Source organism: Miniopterus schreibersii (assembly GCF_964146895.1).
Source record: "Miniopterus schreibersii genome assembly, chromosome: 4".
Taxonomy (NCBI): Eukaryota; Metazoa; Chordata; class Mammalia; order Chiroptera; family Miniopteridae; genus Miniopterus; species Miniopterus schreibersii.
In genome coordinates, this window is record NC_138105.1 from 55,888,694 (window position 1) to 55,907,246 (window position 18,553).

Below are 18,553 nucleotides of genomic sequence, written 5' to 3' on the forward strand. Positions count from 1 at the left end.
AAAACTTTTTTAACTTTATGTGCTGGTAGATGTTAAGTAGACTTACTGTGGTGATCATTTCCCAATATACACAAACACTGTATTATGTTGAACACCCAAAACCAACAGGATATTGTATATGTCATTATATCTCTAAAAAAACACAAAGTACTTAGGGATAGAATTAACAAATTTGTGAGCAATGTGTATGCTGAAAACGACAACAACCTGCTTAAAGACCAAATTAAATAAAGATAGAGGTATTTATGCAGTTAAAAGTGAAATTAATATAAAAGCCTCCTATATGTAAAGAAGGATATTTCAAAGATAAATTCTAAAGTAATTTTAAGGAATCAGCAAACTTAATTTAAAACATAGATTTGCCTTTATTACTTTTTATTTTTATTTACTTTGCATTTATTTACTATATCCTATTCATGCTTTTGCACTCACTTTCAATGTAAAATTACGTCTGTTTATATAAAATAATGTTCAGCTCCAATAAAACTGTAAAAGAATTACTTTTTAAAATGCAGTAAATATTTAAAACATTTTTAAGTAATAATCAACATGCAGCCTGTCACACTAAAATATCACACTATTCCTCACAAAATGGTTCAATGTAAAATAGACGTGGCCTGATATTTTACATTCAGTTTGTATTTTTATCTCTATTCTCCGGCAAATATTCTCTTTTAAGGCTAATGCTTTTGTTCCTTGTAAAGACATCGAATCCATTGTTGCTGCATATTTATCATTTATGATTGCTCATAAGTAATTGTTTACTAAAATTTTAGGGTAAGAATCATATTAAAAATACTCTTAACTTTTAAAATGTCATTATTTTTTATACTATTTTTAAGTAGTTTGTTATACTGAGAGTTTTATGGATTGAGGAAAACACTTTCACTTCCTAAATTGATGAGATCAATTTAGCAGCTATTTAAACCTTAAGATAAGGGTTAACGCTCATCATCAATGAGAATTTCTATACAACAGATCAACTGCACCACCCTTAGATTTGTAGACTATTTTGCCCAGCAGCTCAATCAGGGGTAATGCCACTGGGGAAAAAACCCTATAAATTCATGTCTGTATAAAACCAATTCTGTTTTTTATTCAACCTGCATAAAAACGTGATCATCCAAGGCATATGAAAAAGAATACAATGTTTAATTTTAGCAGGTTGCTAAAATACTGACAACTAACCAATGCCCTGTAAATACTCTTATTTTGGCCATGGCCCACAAGGTTAACTTCTAGAGAATTCAGCCTGATATAATAAAATAACTCATGAAAATTAAACTTTATAAGTTTTTCCACTTTTGAGACAAAATATATAAATTAAGGTAATACCTGTTTATAGCACTTGAAAAATGTCTACATACTAACATTGCCACAGTCTATAAGGTACATAACATTTAGAAAACACAGTTGGTCAAATACTGTTTTCAGATATGTACATATAGAGACAGAAATCCACATTGGTAGCATGAATAGGTCTGATTAGCAAATATCACTCATGTAGATGATGTAGAATCAAGTGTGCCCTTGATTCTAATTACCATTATACGCAAGACATCTGTAAATTATATCGTGAGCTGCAATCCCCCATCCACTACCAGAACATGCCCTGTAATATATGGTGATTCTAAGAGAAACACAACTGCACGTGCCACATCAATAGGTTCTCCGAATCTCCCAAGGGGGATACTTTTCTTTAAATGTTCTTCTTTCAAGTCTTTTGTCATATCTGTATGAACAAATCCTAAAAGAGAAATGTTTATTTAGTAGCAAAGGGTAGAACTAAGACATTGGCTCAATTTCAAATAAAAATAAATTTGCTCCAGAAAATTTGAGGTTACTAATAAACCGTTTAGGAAATACAGTTTGCTAGCAATCAAGCCTACATTTTTATTCAACTTAACTCAATGCACATTTATTGAACACTAAAATCTTTGATTCCCAAATATTTGGCCCAACTCATACCACAATGTAAGTGGGTACATATAAACATGAATAAAATTTCTGTTCCTCAGGGAACATATAACTTATGGAGGAACTGGTCACTTGCACCCCTAATTCTAATGTAAGAAAGTCCAGTGAATATCCTTATAGAGGTATGCACAAAGTACTCCAGAATTCATTAATTTTCACTTGAGTTGGGTAGAGGGGTGGATGGTAGGGTAGAGGGAAGGAAGGCATCACAAAGGTGGTCCCATGGACCAGTCAGGCACTATGACAAAAATTAGTTCCATTTGCTGTAACTAGGACAGCTGATGACATTAGAAAGGCCAGTATTTCCAACATTCATATAAGAAGAAACTTTCAGTCATATCCAATTCTGATACAAGTATACAGAGAAAAGTAAAATTTTAACATGGCATTGGTGTATGCAGTAAAGCTTGCAGGGAACATGTTCTAAACCATAAAGTTATGTAGTATAAAGTGTTATGTAATACAGTAAGCAACTAGTCCTAAGTGACTCATATTATACATATATGCCAAAAGGACTATAGATTTATTAATAAAATCTTGTGATTAATCTGAGACATACAAATACATACTCCCAATAAAATACTTAACTTATATCATCAGTATTCACTATTCAATAATTTAAGCTTCAAAAAAGAAAGCAAATAAGTAGTCCTCATAAAAGGAACAATAATTAGAAAAATATTAAAAAGTTTTATGGTCATAAAAAATAATGGATTAAGAGTTAGACATAACATGTGAAGTACAAGTTTAATGTGCAATCTCAAAAACACAGTCTCCTGGGAGATTAAAGACAGCAGTGGACTGAGTGGAAGCTACACTGACACTCTCCCAGGACCAAACTAGAATTACAACTAAAATACAGAAAAACCATCCTGAATAATCAACTGCAACTGAAGATGAGCTGGAGAGCACCCTCATAACCAAGGAGGAAAAGTGGAGACCAAATAGAGCTGGTAGGAAGTGTGGAGGCATAAGAGGGCTGGCTGAGCTCCCACAGGCAGCAGCTGAAGGTCCGGAGGGATATCTCAGCTGTGGGGGGTTCCCACTGAGGATTCTGGGGCCTCAATCCCAGGCTGGGCTTCCCAGCCAAGAGCACCAAAACTGACGTTATGTGGTACCCATATAACATCTGGCTGTGAAAAGCAGCTGGGTTTCTGTCTGCCAGGGAGAGAGAGCTAGAAATGCAGGCACCCTCTTAAAGAACCAACGCACAAAGTTTCATGTGCAGCCACTCACCCTGGGCTCCAACAGAGGGAGGGAGGAGTGGACTGAAGCTGTGTGAGGAAAATCTAGGGTTGTGGGCTTTGGAGATAGAGCTCAGAGGGCACCCCTCTGGATTGCTGTACCAAGTCATTCCCCCATTCTGCAGAGGCACACAGTTACCTTCCAAGCAGCTTTTGCCTGAGGGGGAAGCAATTATCCTACCCTGCTGGAAAACCTCTCACCCTACCCCACAGTTTCTACAGCCTGAGGCTCATTAAGAGAATCAGATTAATCAGCCTGCAGGCAGAGGCAGACTTCAGGGTGCTGAGTCTTTGCCTGATCTGCTTCTGGACCAAAGTAGATTTTGGTGTGCATCTTGGTCCTGTCCAAACACACACAGTCACAACAGGGGGGACCTCAAGCCATGGGATGTTGATAGCTCCAAACAGCGTACTTAAGGCCAGTCACAAACAGCATCTGACATTGGCCTGCACCAGAGACTGTTCAAAAACACTGAGAGTCCTAGTAGGCCTACCTAATACATAGAAACAAACCCAAATAGGCAGCCAAACTGGGGAGACAAAAAAAAAAACCCCAAATGAAAGAACAAGAGAAGTCCCCAGAAAAAGAGCTAAATGAAATGGAGATAAGCAATCTAACAGATATAGAGTTCAGAATATTGACTGCAAGGATGCTCAACAGCATGAAAAAAGATGTGGAAACTTTGAAGGAAATTAAGAATAACATAGCAGAAATAAAGAAGACATTGGGAGGAATAAACAGCAGATTAGAGGAAGCTGAGGATTAGATCAGTGAATTAGAAGACAGGGTAGAAAAAGTCACTCAGTCAGAGATCCAAAAAGAAAAAACAATTAAAAACAAGAGGACAGTCTAAGGGAGCTGTGGGACAATATGAAACGTAACAATATTCGCATCACAGGAATGCCAGAGAGGTCGAAAGTAAGCAAGGAGTAGAGAAACTGTTGGCAAAAAACTTCCCTAACCTGGTGAAGGAAAAAGTCACACAAGTTCAGGAGGCACAGAGTCCCAAGCAAGAACCCAAAGAGGCCCACACCCAGACACATCATAATTAAAATGCCAAATATTCAAGACAAAGAGAGAATATTAAAGGCAGCAAGAGAAAAGCAATCTGTTACCTACAAAGCAGCCCCCATAAGGCTGTCAGCTGACTTATCAGAAACTCTACAAGCCAGAAGGGAATGGCATGAAGTATTCAAGGTAATACAAAACAAGAATCTGAAACCAAGACTACTCTATCCAGCAAAGCTACCATTCAAAATAGATGGTGAAATAAAGAGCTTCCCAGACAAAATAGGGCTAAAGGAGTTTATCACCGCCAAACCAGCATTGCAGAAAATGTTACAGGGACTGTTGTAATTAGAAGTAGAAATAGAAGCACTGTAAGAAATGTTAAAGGGAATGCTGTAACAATAAGAAGAAACAGAGAGGGAAACTTAGGCATAAAGAATTATAATGGCAATAAATAAGGACCTATCAATAATAACCTTAACAACTTTAAGGGAGAGATCAACAGCAATACAGTCATAGTTGTGGACTTTAATACCCATCTGACTTCACTGGATAGATCTTCCAGATAAAAAAGTCAACACAAAAACAGTGACTCTAAATGGCACACTAGATCACATGGATTTAATTGATATTTATAGGACATTTCACCCCAAAGCTGCAGAATATACATTCCTCTCAAGTGCACATGGGTCATTCTCAAAGACAGACCACATATTAGGACACAAAACCAGTCTCTACAAGCTCAAGAAGACTGAAATCATATCAAGCATCTCAGATCACAATGGCATGAAATTAGAAATCAACTACACTAAACACACTCAAAAACATTCAAACACATGGAGGCTAAATAACATGTTATTAAACAATTAATGGGTTACCAATAAGCTCAAGAAAGAAATCAAAAACTTCCTGGAAACAAATGAAAATGAACACACAACAACCCAAAAGCTATGGGACACAGCAAAGGCAGTCCTAAAAGGGAAGTTCATAGCACTGCAGGCCTACCTCAAAATGCAGGAAAAATTTTTAGTAAACTATCTAACCCTACAACTTAAAGAATTAGAAAGCTCCCCTGTGAAGCTGTCTGGAACAGGGCTCTTGTTTGCTGGGAGTTTTTTTGTTGCTGCTTCAATTTCATCAGTTGTTATGAGCCTATTCAGGTTTTCTGATTCTTCCTCATTCGGTTTTACATAATGTCACTCAGATGTGGAATCTAATAAACAAACTAGACTGAAGAACAAAATAGATTCAGAGACATAGAAGCATGAACAGACTGATGAATTTCAGTGGGAAGGCAGAGGTGGGGGAGTGGGTGGGGGGAGATTAACCAAAGAACTTATATGCCTAACCCAAGAACACAAACAATAGTGTGGTAAAGGCCTGGGCAGGGTGGGGCAGATGTGGGGTGGAGGGGATCAATGGGGAGAAAAAGGGGGATATCTGTAATACTTTCAACAATAAAGATAAATTTAAAAAAAAAGAACAAGTTGAATAAATCATGATACATCCACAAAATAGAACAATATATAGGTATTAAAATGATTCTACTGAAAGATATTTAAGAGAAAACATTTGTATAGTTAAACAGTTTACAAACGAGCCATACTAGTATTAGAAGGTACACATTTAGTTATAAAATAAATAATGACTGCAATGTCCAGCATGGCGACTATAGATAATACTGTATTGTACATTGTACATTTGAATGTAGCTAAGAGAGTAGACCTTAAAAATTCTTATCACAAGAAAAAAATTTTTAATTATGTATGGGGACAAATGTTGTTTACTATACTTACTGTGATTATTTCTCAATATATACAAATATGGAATAGCAATGTTGTATACCTAAAAGTAATGTAATGTTGTATGTTCATTTTACCTCAAAAATATATAAATTTAAAGAAACAAAAAAATACTTATACTACTAACTCTATATATGTACCAAAATATTAACAGTGATTATAATTAGATACTAGAATTACAAATAATGGTTATTTTTCTTCTTCGTATTTGTCTGTACTTTCCTAAATGTCTACAACAGATATATATTATTTTTGTATTTAGATTAAAAATTATAGAAAAAGATGCACAGTACTAACTTCAGATTATCTATAATGAGGGCCTGGAATAAAATAACAAGTTTATAGTTCTGTGATTCATTGAGAGATTACATTATGAAATACAATCTCCTCTACCATAAAATCTTACCACATTCATTTAAAAAGTCAGCAAAGTTTCCCTCATTCCCTTTCATCTTTAAGAACAATGAGATGGCCAGAAGAAATGCAAGAATAAAAGCAGCAGCTGACACAGATAATGATAAAACTGGATAACCAGCCTTGGCATAATTTTAAGTGAACTGGAAATGAAGCTTCCTCTACACTGAAGAGTCAATAATCAGTGGACAATCCAGTCATCTCAAGAACTATCGTTGGGCTCCCTGATATCCAAAGTTCAATGTCCTTGGGCACGCTTATTTTCAAAGATGCCTCAGAGAGTGTATTAGAAAGAAGAATTCACCTCACACGTTAAAGAAGTTGAATGAATTAAAATTACGAGTGTAACATTTAAAGCTTGTTTCTTCCCAGAGTTCATGACGCAATTATCCTTTAATCTAAGGTCATTCTGAATTCAAGAAAAATTGGCATAAAATATTTCCCCACTTACTTTCAAATGTCACTATCAAACTCTCAAGTTAGTCAAAGTAGTTTTATATATGGCAAACAAAATTGGGGAAATTACTACCTGACTTCAAGACCACAATGCTACATAATCAAGACAGTATGGTATTGGTGAAGGGATACACATATAGGAGATCAGTGGAACTGAAGAAAGAACCCACTCAAGGCTATGAAGAAAGGAAAGGCCTGCAGCAAATGCTGCTGAACAACACATATGGAAAACATTTTATTTTTATTTTTATTTTTTTAAAATATATCTTTATTGATTTCAGAGAGAGGAAAGGAAAGGGAGAGAGATAGAAACATCAATGATGAGAGAGTCATTGATGGAGCCCGCAACCCGGGCATGTGCCCTGACCGGGAATCAAACCCCGATCGCCTGGATCCTGGAAAACATATTTTTAAAGCAATGTACCCATTACAGTTTCAATTTATCAAATACTGTTTCATATTTTCCAATCAGTAAGATGTATCCATGATGAGTAATTTATTTCATATTTACGGTAGTATCAAAGCTTACCAACTAATTGATCTTTAAAAAATTAGTAGCTCTGTCCGGCTAATTCCATTGGTTAGAGCATCGTCCAGTACACCAACAAGCTGCAAGTTCAATTCCCGTTCAGGGCATATACCTAGGTTGCAGGCATGTACAGGAGGCAACCGATCCATGTTTTTCTTTCACATAGTTGTTCGTCTCTCTCTCTCTCTCTCTCTCTCTCTAAAGCAATAAAAACCTATGCTCGGGTGAGAATTAAAACAAATCAGTAATATTAGGCAGTGGCCCTGGCTGGTGTGGCCCAGTTTGTTGGGGCATCATCACTTACACCAAAAAAGGCTGTGGGTTAAAATCCAGGTCAGGGCACATACCAAGGATGCACATTCAGTCCCTGCTCAGGGTGGGTAGGGGAGGCAACCGATCCACGTTTCTCTCTCACATGGATGTTTCTTTCTCTTTCTCTTTCTCTCTCTCTCCTCCACGCCCCACTCTCTCTAACCAATAAATACATATCCTCAGGTGGGAATTTTTAAAAAATAAAAATAATAGTAATAATATCAGGCAGTGAATGACAGCCTGGTTTGTTATTTTCCTTGCCCCTGCTTTTCCTGTTATGATTTGCTTTTCAATTATGTTCCTTAATTGGAAGCTCGATTTGAAGGTGACCAGAAAACTGACATGAAAAGATACTTATTTGTTAATTCTGATATTTGTCAGGTCTATTAAGAGATCTGGTGAAGAATCTGATTATAATTACTATAGAAAATAAAGTTAATAAGTAACCCACAGAATCATTATAATTGTACTTTTTCAACTTATACTTTGCCTCTGACCAATGAAGCATGTTTCTACTGTGAAACCTACTTATATGCAGCCAATAAAATGTAATAAAGGTCACCTTATTAAACGACCACATTTTTAGCAACAGGCTTTTGTGTGTGGTATAAATTGCAGTGGAAAGATCTTTAGAAAAGGTTATACATACAAACACACTTCCATAAGACTCATAAAACTTCCCTTTGTATACAAACTGGATTCCCACTATTTAGCCTGTTGCCTTGACAACTAATTCACTCTAACAAAATTAAGCATTCATTCTTCAGCGTTTCCATAGCACCATACATGTATCTTTATATTCATCAGATGCCATTGCAATTATTTGTTCATGTGTCTGGCTTTCCCACTGTACTTAGCTCCTTGTGGCAGAAGTATCTTACTCATTTTTGTACTTTTGGAACCTAACACAGCCTTTGCACATAGGAGACACTACAGTAAGGAAGTGTGCTGAATGACTGATTATGAGTTAAGAACACCTGCATTACCTCTAAACCATCAGCTTTTAAATCACTATGACCTGGAATTAACTCTTCATTACCCACACCACTGCAATCGCTAAGAGAAAAGGAAGGAAATGCATGCAGTCCCAAACCACAAAAATCTATTCTCCATATGGATAAACTAGGCTAACACTAAAATCAATCACACTGCACAAAGCACACACAAACAGAAAGCAGTGCCAGGATGACAGTGCAACTTTTGGATTATCCTGTTTTGGTTTGGTTTTGAAAAATGGATGTACTGTATCGAAACCAGAGTCTATCAAATGTTTATGGACTGGAATGCTTGAATTGAGCCGGTCTCTGTGACTAAACAATGAGTTGGGATGAAGGCACTTGATACAGCAAAAGGGCTATCAGACATTTGACCATCCCCTGATCCCTGCTGGTTCAACATCAGTGTCAAAGGGAACACCAACTCTAGCGCCCAAGCTGCAGCCATTAGTGGCTTGAAATGAAAAGGTGGCAAAGTCTACTTTGCCTGCTCTTTCTTACAACCAATAAACTACACAAAATGTCTTTTCTTAATATAGGTAATCAATTCTTAAATACCTGTAGTAAGCTAGCACAAAATTCCATGGCTAACTGGCAGAGGTAGATGAAAACACTCACATTATTCAAAAGCGAGTAAATATCAAACCAAAATTTCTATCACACCATCTAATGAGTGATAATGGTAGATTCAAATTTTAGCACCTTTTTATTACCCTCTTAATGACCTCAGGCAATTTTATGAACTATTAACTTGGCAAAGGCGAATAATATAAAGATGAAAGTTACAAAATCGGATACTTGCACATAGTTTCAGCAGAACATATTAGCAAAAGGACAAAAAGACCTAAAAAGCTTCTAATGATACAAATCTAAGGAACCATTACTTTTAAGCTTACCTTAGCTAGAAATCAAAAGATAAAGCTTTTAGTAAGAGTCCTGACATAAACCTTTAGGGAGTCACTGCCCCCTAGGTCCCAGTCTTCTAAACTGTAAAAATGACTGGAATAAATGATATACAACATCCTTTCCACCTCACAGTTTTCCAAAATTAAAACTTAAAGATTTTAAAGAAAATAGAAGGTACAGGGAATTGTTTTCTAGTCACCAGTTCACTCTTTGATTCTTTACACAATCATTTTAGAGCTATTCTGCCCAGATGTCCATCTATGAGTACCGTTAATAGGCCAATTAGTGGCTCCCTTCTCTATGAACCAAAAAAAAATGAAGAGTTCTTTTAGCCTGCAGGAACCTATACTATACTTCTGGTCATTATGTTTTAATATTTTCCAATTACCACTTACTAACAAACCAACGTAATTGGTTTTATGTCCCATTTAATCCATCAATATTTTCAAGTAATGTGGAATACCCAGAGTCAGCATAATAAATAAAAGGAACAAGTGCACAAAAATGGTCCTCTGGACTTCTTAAAGGGGATCTGATTTCTGTGTACTCAAATCACACTTGTTTTGTCTTACAGGTGAATTGCCTCTCAGATGGCTTGGTTTTTCCTGCATGTTTAACAAGAACATAAGTGTTCCTGATAGATTCCCTACAGGAAGGCAGCTCTATGGTAAGTTGCCCACTGTGACTTCTATTTTGAAAATTCATTAAACAGCCACCTCTCTAACAATCTTCACTGTTGGCCACTCCCAATATGTCTGATTTTAGAAGCCTCCTGCATATGGAATACAACTTGTTCATGCCAGAGTACAAGTGTTCTCATTTCTATTGTGATGCACTACCACTTTCCTCCCTCGTGACATTACACAACGAGCTTCCACTTGGTCATTAAACAGGCAACTACTGCTAAAATCATTATAACATCTTATTACTTCATGGAGTTTCTTTTTAAAATATCTTTCTTGCCTCTAAATTTTTCTTTGTGTTGAATTTGAAACACAAACCTTGGCTAGCTCTCTGGGGTACAATGAGGTCCAATGAAAGGTATCTTGTCTACTTGGAAAAGAAACATTATATGACCTCTGGCAACTCTTTTTCTGAACAAATACTGACTTTCTGGAGTAATCAGTAGATCAGTTAGTGCACATGACTGCTTTGTGAAATGTGCAAACAATATCACCTACACAGCCTTGTTTATTTCCTCTGAATTGCACTCTTAAAAGCATATTGTATTATAGAGCTATTCAGATATTTTAAATAAAAAGATATATTATATTCACACACAGAGACATACACACACTTGAAGTTCTTACATTCTTAATTTATAACTGATTTTTAAATGAGACGTTTCTTTTGTGATTTTAGTTTGGGAGTTATCATTCAGTAAAATATGCAACGTGGTTTATGCAAACAAAACAGCCGGGCATTACTGTTGGCCTCCTCCGTGAGGGTGGTGCACAGCCTGGCAGTGTGGCCGTGGAAGTCCTGTCAGGACGTAAGCAGGCCCTCCTGCATTTCACTGCTCAAGAGTTTAGTAACACTGCAGATTCCGGGTTCCTGGGCCAATAGGCTGATGAGCACTTAATGATGCTGATGTACTTACAGTCTTTGCAATTGTTGTATAAAGCCATAAGCATACATAAATTATGTTTAAAAATAAATAAGAAATTTTCACTAACCTGGTGCAACTACATTCACTCTAATTTTCTTTCCTGCTACTTCTTTAGCAAGAGCTCGTGAAAATCCAACCAATCCTGCTTTACTGGCACTGTACACAGACTGACCAGCATTGCCTTTTAAACCAATAATACTTCCTAAAAAAAAAAAAAAAAAAAAAGCAAATCCAAACCAACTTAATGGGGTTATTTGCATATGCAGATAACTTATACTAAACAAATAAGATACAAATCATTTTACCTTGTCCTTTGCTAAAATTAGGAATTCTGACCATTGTCCCTTGACTGGTAAGAGCCTGAATCTGCTCCAGATACACAGAAAACAGGATTTGGAAGATGCTTACTTGAAACCTCAATGCCAAAAAGGGTTTGAGAATTGATCCGTTAAGTGAAAGAAACCTACTCTCCTCTCTGAATGGGTCACATGGTGAAAACTGCACAGTAGGAAAGGGTGAAACCGGGAAAGCTCAGATAGTGGCTCATTAATTTTACAGTTCTACAACACAGACATAAGGAAGCATTCATTTCAGCCTAAGAATAGTCCACCTGATGATAAATCTCACTAAATTTGAATTACTGTCCATCTAAACACTGAAAAGCATCAATTACTAACTTTTGGTGAAACTGCAATTTAGTTACCTTCAGTGATGTATTATAACTTGCATTGCCTACTAAAGATTCTTGGGTGGCCTCATTTATATGAATATGAAAGAACAACTCATAATTCAAATATCAACTGTAAGCAAATAAATTCATGCAAAACATAAATGGAGAGGTAATTTTCTGCACCAGTGACCTATCCTTATGATATGAAATTAATCGAGAACCTCACAAAATTTTTGGAAAGTAATTTTATTTTAGAAAACATTCCAAATGCAATTTATGTTACAATCAACAAGTCCAATATTAAAATGTTTATCTACATTATATGTTAATAACTAAGGGTGAGAACGGTGAAGCACAGAAAGAAAGAAAACAGATAGCAGACAGGGAAATGCAGATGGACAGAGCAAGGAGGACTTGGAAGAAAGAGGAACAGGGAGAAACACACAAAAAAAGAAAAATATGGGCATGAAAAATGGCCAAAGGAAGTTTTAAAAGCTCTGGTTCATGCCACATAATACTTTTCTTCTCTTCAAACAGGGTAACTTTGGAAATACCATCAATTTTCTACAAGTTTAAAGTGGTCCTTTCTATAAGATTCTCTTAATTTAAACTATCTATTTTTATTTACTGTTAGTACATTTCTAAAGGTTTGCATGTATACAAGGGAATGACAAGGGCTTTTTAAATATATCTGAAAGGTAGATATTTTAGAGTTAAACAAATACACCCCTCCTCATTGGCTCATATATACAGGCCGGTACACCACCAGCTTACAAGAACTTAACATTATTACCTGGCTGTGTTAGAAAGTAAAGGTCGACTCATTTACTATCTTTTATAAGAAAATTGATCTCTTATATTCTTAAGGATAAATGTCAAAAATGTTCTAATGCTTATTAGCACATTATTCTTCTCTCGTCTCAATTTCCAAAAAGAAAAGCCCTACATCTGGAATGGAAAGCCATTTCCTAAATTAAAAAGCACAGGGTCATTTACTTCAATGAAGAAGTATCCCCCTTTTGTGGCTTTTTAAGTTATCACCACCTAAAATTAAACAGCAGATTGGACGCCGCTATGTTCAAATTACCAAACTGAAATAAAATTTCAAGCCATTTTGCAATTTAGGTCTAAAGTCAGAAGAACTAAAGATCACAGGTTGCTTATATCCATGCTAAAAAACTGAGAAAGTCACTCTCTTAAGAAAGCTTCCTCTTAACCTCTGTACTTGATTAATCAGTGACCCAGGCAGCTGCTCTAGACATCATTTTTAGCCCCCAATATATAAAATTTTTCAATTCCTTCTCTGTATTTTAAAAACTAGGTGTCATGTAAAAATCAGGATGTTCAATTTCTCTTAAAAAATCAAAATAGCTGGCAAAACTGGGACCCCATTTGTGCATAGCAACATTCTACTGGATTAAGCAAAGGTTGCTCCTGCTATTCTAATGGCCTCTGGACACCAAAGCTGGGTCTTTGTCACTCATCACATGGCTTGTGCTGTCATTTTTCTTTTTCTTTTTCCTTTTTTTAATATATCTTTATTGATTTCAAAGAGAGGAAAGGAGAGGGAGAGAGAGAGAAACATCAATGATGAGAGAGTGGTCATTGATCAGCTGCCTCTTGCACGTGCCCCACCAGGGATCAAGCTCCCAACAAGGGCATGTGTCCTGTTCGGGAATCGAACCTCCATCTCCTGGACCATAGGTCAATGCTCACCACTGAGCCACGCCCAGCTGGGCCAATCATTTTTCTTATACTTGGTGATGTCAACTCATTTATCACCTACTTGACCACTCTAAGGATGTGAATTTGTGATTCCTGTTTTACCCATTAATCAATTAATCAAGTCCTTTTTCCACAGATAATAAAATGACACATTTCATCCAAGTTTCACCCATGAGAAAATTCCAATTTAGCCAAGTAAATATTTTTATGGTACTAAAAAATAATCATTAATTCACAAAGGTGAAGACTCACCTACATTCACAATAGACCCTCTCTTTTGCTGAATCATAGTTTTCATGGCAGCTCTGCAGGTCAGCATGGAACCCAAAAGGTTAGTATGAAGCTGAGACATCATATCTTCAGTTTTTGTTCTTACTAAAAGGCTATCCCTAAATTAAATAAAACAAAATAAAAAGCATGCAAATTAAAAATTGTGTAAAACAAAAAACATCAAGAAATACGTAACATTTTTACTGAGAATAGAAGTGCTTCATATCTGAGCTAGAATACCTAGAAAGTCCCATTTTAAACTTGGTTTCAGAGGCACTAAAATAACTGATAAGCCAGAAAGGATCCACTTGGAAGCCACCTTCCTACCCCCTCAGGTACAGTGGCAAATATTCCTAACTGTGAGAAGTGGTGCCATGTAGCCAAAATAGCCTGAATTAACTGAGCAATTGCCATGCTAAGCCTTCCTTGTTTAGCAAGAAAATTAATATATTTTTCTAAATACTTGGTCCCAAACTCATCAAAAAAAAAAAGAATACCCATTGTGACTCCATTAATGTTAAGTTCATGAAGTGACAAAATTTATGTATGATGACAGAAGTCAGAATCGTAGTTAAGCATAAGGAATTATTAACTGGGAAGAAACTGAGAGAGCTTTCTGAAGTGCTGAAAAAGTTCTGCAGCTCAACATGAATGTTGATTATAATGTTAAAACTGATCGAACTGTACCCTTATTGTATTATCTCAAAATAAAAGACTGCATGGATTCACAGATCAAATTTTAAAATACGGTTTTTAATTCCAATTAGAAGTAAAACAACTTAATTGTCACATCAACTCATACTAATCAAAGACATATTAAGGAAAAAATGACATTAGAAATATACTTAAATTTGGAACCAACCTGTTAATTCCAGCTGCATTTACCAAGAAGTTAACAGGGCCTAAATTTTTCTCCATCTCTTCAAATGTATTCTGAACGTCATGTTCATTGGCAACGTCACATCTAAATGCCAAATGACCACCTACACAACAAAGATTAGAATTACTTATAACTTATAACTGGAACTTAAAATTTTTATCTAGTAACATTTGTTAAGCATCTGCTATGAACTAGGCCTGTGCTAATCTAGAACCTAGAGATAAAAGATGATGTCATGGGTTCCTCCTCTAGTGGAGTTCAGTCTAATAAAACTGGGATGGGGGCCAGTGGGGAACAAGGAGAAATAAAGTGACACTACAGAATGTAAATCCTAAAACTTGCTTTTCAATCAACAAAAAGTGGGGAAAGGGCATTTTTGGGGCTCATAATGCTTTGTAAAATTCACCCTATAATACTTATAGCTTTGACACTGACTCCATCTACTCAACTCAAAACTCTTCTGGGTTTCATATTCTTTTTTTGAAATGTATGTCTAATTCTGTTAGATTTTTGTCCAGTTGTTTTCCTGGTCCTCCCCTGAGCATAAACTCTAGGATTTCATTTTTCTTTTTCACTATGACACATATATTATTATATGTCTACTGTTCAAGCCTGACCATTAGGAGAGAGAAGACAAAACAGGTAGCTGTAAAAATACTGAAACTGCAAACCATGAAAAAAAACTTTTTACTAAAAGCAACTGTTGTTTATCCTTTACTAAAAGTACCCCCTTAAGCCTTTAAAAACCGTAAATCACTGGGAAGTCACACTTTCTGAGTGTAAACCACTCATGGAACAAGAATCAAAGAAATGAAAGGCCTAAAACCATCCTGTGGCTCCCTCTTGGCTTTCACCTGAGGAGCTGTTGGGTCCACAACCACCCTTGAAAGGTCAACCAACAGTTTTCATCTGGTCCAGCAAACATTGGTGGCTTGCAGTGACTCCATACAGACCACCACTTTTTCGCTCCTTTGTCAAAGTAACATAATGGCAACGAATCTGAGCAAGAAGCATTCACTGAAATTCTCTCTAGTCTATTACTTATAAGGTCCCTAGCAACCCAAGTCCAAAACTCCCATTTTGGTAGGAGCAGTCACAGAAGCGGGAACTTGGCAGCCTACAAACCACAGTGACCACAAGCCTCTGCCAAACCACAACCAACCAGTGAGAACACCTGTACACTCTCCGGACTCCCCCTCCCGTCCAAAAAAGTCTCCACCCCCTCCCGGGTGGTGACTGCCCATTAGGCTCACTCCACCTAGACCCAAGTGGTTTTCAATAAATCTGTTTTAAACTCTCAACAAGCCCCGTACATTCTCTCCCTTGGCAAATCCCCCTAACATAACTTATGTGGGTTTTTTCTTTTAGACAGTCTAATATTCTCCTAAGCCATGTAACCAATTAGGGTGAACCCATAAGTAATGTTAAAGGTTACAGCCACCAGCTGCATCCCCAGGCCTCTATTTCCCCCCAGTGCCTCCCTGATAGTAAACGAGGTGCATCTGTCCATCCCAGCAATTAAACAAAAGGCAGCATGTTAATATCTTTCAAACATCCTATTTCTCCCTACCATCAAGAGACTTAAATTCGCAAAACAAGTTACTGATCCAGTATTAAACAGGAAAAAAATGAGGGTTAAATGGAATTAAAAGGAATTTGTCAGAACAAATCTCAAATGCCCACTTGTAAAAGTCACCAAAAGAATTTAACAACTAAGTGCCTATGCAACCGTTTTGCGGGTCCACACACAGCCTGTTATGCCCGACACCCCCTAAGCTTCCTGCCTCCAGGGCGCCCGCGATCCTGCCCCAGGGGCTGAGCCCTTTGCCCCACATAAAAAGTGAACTGTTGTGAGGCTCTGTTCTTCCAGACGCCACGACAAAGCAGCTCCTCCAGGCTGGCACTAGGGAGGTGGGTGCTTAATGGGCCCTCACGAGACGGCTAAGCCTCAAAGGAAAGCCCTGGGCCGCCCTGGCAGGCAGCCCGGCAGGCGGCGGGCAGTTCTGCGGGCACAGGACGGCGGCGGGGCGGTCTCCGCACAGCCCGCAGCACAGCTCGGGACCAGCCCCTGCACGAGGGCAGCTGCATTTGCTGAACTTCAGAGCCCTCAACAAACGGGGAGACTCAAGGCGCGTGGACCGCAGCCACGCAACTGGACCACTGCAGCTCGATACCTACTGCCGAGGTCACCGGCGGCGGCCCTGGCCACGTCCAGATTTCTGGCGATGACGGCCAGCCGGTAGCCCTTCTGGGCCATTAACTGGGCCACTGCCCTGCCAATGCCCCGGGAGCCTCCAAAAACAGCGCAGACTTTGTCCATCTTGGACCAGGAACTCGCACGCTTGGAGGAAAGAAGGCTAGGAGTGCCGGCCCCTTTCCAGATTCGCGACCTTTAAACCACCGCCGCTCTAATTAAAGGAGGAAAAAAAAAAAAGCCAACTGCCGCGAGAAAAAGTAGGCGCCCCACCCCTCCTCCTGCCGCGGGACTCTGACCATCCCGGAGGCCCGGACGGGCTCTGAGAGCAAAGCGTCAGCACGTAGACGTCCGCGCGCACCGGCTCCCAAGCGCCGCGCCCGTAGAGGACCGGGCGCCAATGACGTAACGCGGCCAAGGACTGGCTGAGAAGGGGCTGCACTGCATGCTGGGACTTGTAGTTTTGGGACAGGAGGGAACGAGGCGTGGGCGAGCTGCTCAAGCGTGCTCCACAGCCCTAGGCACCTGGCGGGGGAGAGACAGGGTTGTGGCTCAGAATTAGAGCGCTGATGACCAACCACTCCAGTTTACCTGGAAGTAATGGGGTTATTTAGACGCTGGACTTTTCGTTTTAAAATCAGGGCAATCCCCATTAAACGGAAACAGGTTGATCACCATAGAACCCAGAATATACGCAATTATAAGTGGATCTTCCATTGGGGTGAGGGCTGCTGGTGCCCCCAAACCCCAGCGTTGTCACAGGGTCAATTGTACACTATTCGCGGAGTTCCAGTGTCTGCCTTTCATCCAGTGTTTGTCTTTGGCTGGGGAATAGATGCCCTACCTGTTGAAGAAGTGGCCCCCAAGTGTCAGACTCATACCAAAAGCTCTCCTACTTGTCCCTTCCCCCAAGTTGCCACAGAAATGGGCCTCACCCTAGCTGAACGTTACTAGTCATCTCAAAGGATGCTGCAAAGACAGATGCCCTGTCAAGGACACCATATAATAGGAGCTCAAGAAATGTTAATTGAATGATTGAATATTCTTGCAGGACTCCTAAAACAAGCATCAGCTGCTGCAAACAAAAAGAAGTTCCTGCAATTCTAAAGACATGTGCTGAGTACTCTGAGAGTTAATAAAAAGTTGAGCATTTGTTACAATTATACAGTAAAAAATGAAGCGTTTCTTGATGTAATATCATTAGAGATGAAGTGTAAACCATAGCCCCTACTACTTAAACACACACACACAGCCTGGGACAACAGGACTAAATACACATGAAACACTAGCAAGTAGTCCAAAATCATAAAGTGAAAAATTATATTAACACAAAAAATCAGAGAAACGGGAGAAGAAAGAAGAATGCATGGAAAAGCTGGATTTGAGAGCTGGATGCAGAATAAAAGGAGAAGAGAGAAAAAACTAAGTCAATTGAGCATTATTTTTTAAATATTATTTTTATTCTACCTAGATTCAAAAGGGATTTGAAATGACTTGCAAAAATTCATGAGTAAAACCTCATGCCCATTAGGATGGCTACTATTAAAAAGAAAGTAAGTGT

General features: G+C 38.2%; 1 protein-coding gene across 1 annotated transcript; it reads right to left on the bottom strand.

Annotated features, from left to right (window-relative positions):
* Positions 1–17,370, bottom strand: CBR4 (carbonyl reductase 4). Its single transcript, XM_081135634.1, has 5 exons — positions 16,977–17,370; positions 14,781–14,901; positions 13,901–14,037; positions 11,321–11,455; positions 1–1,747 (listed from the first exon to the last, which is right to left on the bottom strand). The coding sequence occupies exons 1-5, from the start codon at positions 17,116–17,118 to the stop codon at positions 1,569–1,571; spliced, it is 714 nt and encodes a 237-aa protein (XP_080991760.1). The 5' UTR covers positions 17,119–17,370; the 3' UTR covers positions 1–1,568.
* Positions 17,371–18,553: the final 1,183 nt, after the last annotated feature.